The sequence below is a fragment of the Triticum dicoccoides genome, chromosome 4A, assembly GCF_002162155.2.
Source record: "Triticum dicoccoides isolate Atlit2015 ecotype Zavitan chromosome 4A, WEW_v2.0, whole genome shotgun sequence".
Lineage (NCBI taxonomy): Eukaryota > Viridiplantae > Streptophyta > Magnoliopsida > Poales > Poaceae > Triticum > Triticum dicoccoides.
Genome location: NC_041386.1, coordinates 690,101,616 through 690,105,621, shown reverse-complemented (window position 1 = coordinate 690,105,621; position 4,006 = coordinate 690,101,616). Strand labels below are relative to the sequence as shown.

The window sequence follows — 4,006 nt, the reverse complement described above, 5'->3', positions numbered from 1 at the left end:
CCCGGCTCCTGAGCCGCTAACGCGTGGATGCCTTTTGGTCCCGGTTGGTGTTACCAACCGGGACCAAAGGCCCTCCTGCCGGGGCTCGTCGCAGCGGCTATGTGGAGCCCCACCTGTCCCGGTTCGTGCGCGAACCAGGACTAAAGGTCATGGGCTTTAGTCCCGACCCTTTAGTCCCGGTTCGAGAACCGGGACAAATGGGCCTCTGGAACCGGGACAAATGGGTCTTTTTCTACTAGTGTATGCTAACGTTGGATATCTTTCGGACCCCAATAATGCCAGGTCACAAACATGGTTTGTATTTTTATATGGTGGAACTTTTATTGCATGTAAGTCAACAAAACAGACATTGGTAGCAACTTCCACTAACCACTCTGAAATAATTGCATTATTTGAAGCCTCACAAGAATATGTATAGCTCTGTAGGGTGATTAATCATATTTAGATATCATGCAACATTGATTCCTTAGAATCATCAACCATTATCTATGAAGATAATGTTGCTGTGTTGCTCAAATGCACATGGGATAATACTAAAACTAATATCACGAAACATATCCGTGCAAACCATTTTTTCCACACGAATTACAGAAAGATGGAGAAATCGATAGTTTGCAAACTAAATCTTGTCACAATTTGGCAGATTTGTTCACTAATTCTTTACCAATAGCTGCATTTCAAAAATGCAATCATCACATTGGTATGCAAGGATTTAAGGAATTTGCAAAGTTCGGGGGAGAAAACTCCTAGAACTAAAACTTATTCATTATCCTCCGATAATAAAATATTGTTCTCTTTCATTATGTGTTTTCCAATGGATTTCTCATACATGTTTGAATGAGGTGATTGGTTACACTAACAATATATCAAGTTCCTATTATTCTACTTATATTTATTTTCCACAGGATTTTTGGACAACATAGACAGTGCAAGATCAGAGACTTTTGAGGTTTCAAGATCAAGACAATCAAGAAAACGCAAGACTTTTCAGCACTCAAGATATGTGAAGATTCTCAATACGATGAAGATTACTAAAAGCGTTGTCCAAGGAGGAGTATTAGGAATCAAATAGCTTAAGATTTAGGCTAATTAGATTAGATTACTTAGAATATACCATTTACCAGTTAGAATATTGGCCTTGTCCAAACGATGTACATCTCAAACCGTCGCTGCGTCTCTCCCAAATAACGCGAAGCACATGTAACCGATGTTGTAAACACATGTTTAGGACATATAAATAACTTTCTTTTTCAAAGGAGGATCACCCCGGCCTCTGCATCAAAATGATGCATGTAGCCCCTTTATTAAAAGAAGTACCTGAGTAGTAAATACCTAGATGAATCATTCAATTCACTGACCCATTCACTTAACTCTCTTTTCTTCTCAAGAAGTTCTCCCATGGACAAAGGTACACCTCCATTTTATTTCACTTGCGCCACACAAACATTTATATTCACCAAACTTATTCAGCAACACTAATCCACCACGCTTACCATCAAGGATGACAGTGTAGATCTCAAGAGGATAAAGTGCGTCGCGTGAGACGCACGGAAAGCGGCGTCTTCATCCCCTTGACGAAGGTGTTGAGCTCAGTCACGTCGACGCCAGCACAACCCACCGTGGGTGGCTTCCAGTGGAACTCGTGCACGAGCGCAGCCAAGAAACACTTGATGTTCATCATGGCCAGACCCACGCCAGGGCAGAACCTATGCCCGGTGCCGAACGGCATCATCCTGATCTCCTTGGGACCCGGCAAAGGCCCCACGTCCTCTGCCTCGCCGCCCGGCAGGAACCGCTCAGGTCGGAACTCGTCCGGATCCGTCCATGTCTTGGTGTACCGCCCGATGGCTCCCACGGAGACCTGCATGAGCAAGTCGCTGGTTGTTGCTCCGACTCCGAGAAACCCGGGGGCGTCGGCGTGGACGTGGCGCTGGATGAAGGGCACCGTTGGGTGCATGCGGAGGCTCTCGAGCACAACAGCGTTCAGATATGGCATGCCATGGATGAGGCTTCTGGAGCTGGAGACCACAGTGCCGCCAGCGCCTTCGACCTCGTCACTCAGCTTTTTCTGGACCTCCTGGTCGTTTACAATGTGGGCGAGGGTCCATTCCAGGCATGCTGCGACCGTCCCAGCGCCGGCGCCCAGGAACTCCAGCACGAGGAGCACCAACTCGTCATCCCTAACAGCACGGCGGCCACCGTCACCATCGGGGACGCGTAGGTCAATGAGGGAGTCGACGTATGGACGACGGCTACCCCCGTCGCATGGACGTCGGGACTCCCGCCGTGCGGCGACAAGACGGAGGAATATCTCGCCCATCCGAGCGTGTAAGGCCAAGAGCTGGCGCAGCACTCTCCACCCCGTGAGCTTGGCCAACATGGAGCCAGACGAAGGTTTGGCCTCCACAACAGCGATGAGCTGGATGTCTCGTATCCCGCAGCGCATGGCGTGTAGATAGCCCTCATCGATGTCGTCGCCGAAACACAGGCGCGCGACGACCGAGAAGACGGCGGCAGAGAGGTGCTCGCGGACGGACACCACCGGTAGTTCCTTCCCGAGTGCCGCAATAAGGCCCTGGGTGGCCTCCCGCTGCAGCGGGGCGATGTGCCCGAGGCGGGACGGATGAAGCGCCTCAGCCATCAGGTTGCGCCGGAGAGCACTCCAGAGCGGGCCATAGGGCACAGAGGTTAGGCCGTCGCCTCGTTGGCCGCCGTTGCTCTTTTCCAGCGCCACCAGGAAGGGCGGAGCTGGGCGGTTCGAGAAGTGGTCGGCGTTCTCGACGAGCATGCGCTGGGCAGCGGCAGGGTCGACGATGTTCTGGATAACCAATGCAGCTGGAGCTAGGGCGCCGGCACGCCTAACACCAGTGTGGCAGCCACGCCGCCGGATCAGTACGGATAAGCCCAAGAAAACAAGGGCAAGGAGCACAAGGAGCTCCATTGTTGGTTTCCGTGTGAGTGACTCTTACTATCTTATAAAGAGAGGCTAGCTAGGTAGGGCAGCGTTACTACTGATTACGAATGATATAGTATCGCATTGCCATGCATTATCACTCTCGCACCTAACCTAACGCAATTGATGTATGAGCTGCTGCTGGGAAAAGCTAAAGCTATATATGGTCGGTTTTGTGCGGTCTGGCACTACTTTGCTGTATTATTTGCACTTTAACGAGTGGGAGGGGATGCGCTACAATTGTTTTCTAAGGAACGTGTGATGCATGGTATGTAACAATTATATATCTATTATAAGTGGAATATCTCTGTATATTTCAATCATCATGCATGCCAAGGGAAACATTAAGTATACACTACCGGAACTACGGGACTTTAGAATAATGCGGTTGATCTCTACAAAATGCCACCTTTCATCTACTTTGAAATATATTATTATCAGTGTTTCCGTCCTTTCATTCGAAGTGAGCCCCTTACCTACATTTTCTATAGGGAACGTGTGGTGCATGCAACAAAAACTACTATGACGCAGAAACTTTTATCCAAGATGTTTATGCATTGATTTGATTTAGCCATTTGATCTTTTTGATTTGTTTGCCTTAATATATCAAAAATTCATGTGAAATGAGTACAACGGTAGTATGGCAGAAACGGAAACTGATATAGGAAATGATCCGTATCTTTCTTGAGTATGCACACGCATATTTTCGGAATCACACCATATAGGAATATTCCTGTAAAATTTTATAAGCATCATCCATGCAAAAGAAAAGAGGAAAAATTGTTGATGTTGTATTGGTGACACTATAAGCAGCAAAACAACTAACATTTACATTCAACATTAGACCAGGAAATGGGCTACCATCAACATTCAGTAACAATATAGCGATATTCACATATTTGTTTCGGATGCACATTATTGTTCTTTGTGTAATAACAACAACAAAAGCATATGCGGAGGAACATGAAGACTTTCTCTTGTTTCCTTCCCTAACCCTAGTCAGCTCATGCAAACACCCCGCTCCAGTATTCACCGGTGCGCCCGTGGATTCGC

The 4,006-nt window shown here is 47.6% G+C and overlaps 1 protein-coding gene across 1 annotated transcript; it reads right to left on the bottom strand.

The window, feature by feature from the left end:
• Window positions 1-1,361: 1,361 nt before the first annotated feature.
• On the bottom strand, window positions 1,362-2,947 carry LOC119287943 (cytochrome P450 89A2-like). The gene has a single exon (XM_037567559.1). It carries the CDS (start codon window positions 2,939-2,941, stop codon window positions 1,517-1,519), a length of 1,425 nt encoding a protein of 474 aa, XP_037423456.1. The 5' UTR covers window positions 2,942-2,947; the 3' UTR covers window positions 1,362-1,516.
• Between the last annotated feature and the right edge of the window lie 1,059 nt (window positions 2,948-4,006).

Coding starts and splice junctions, on each gene's coding strand:
- LOC119287943 (XM_037567559.1), bottom strand. CDS start 2,941: ATGGAGCTCCTTGTGCTCCTTGCCCTTGTTTTCTTGGGCTTATCCGTA.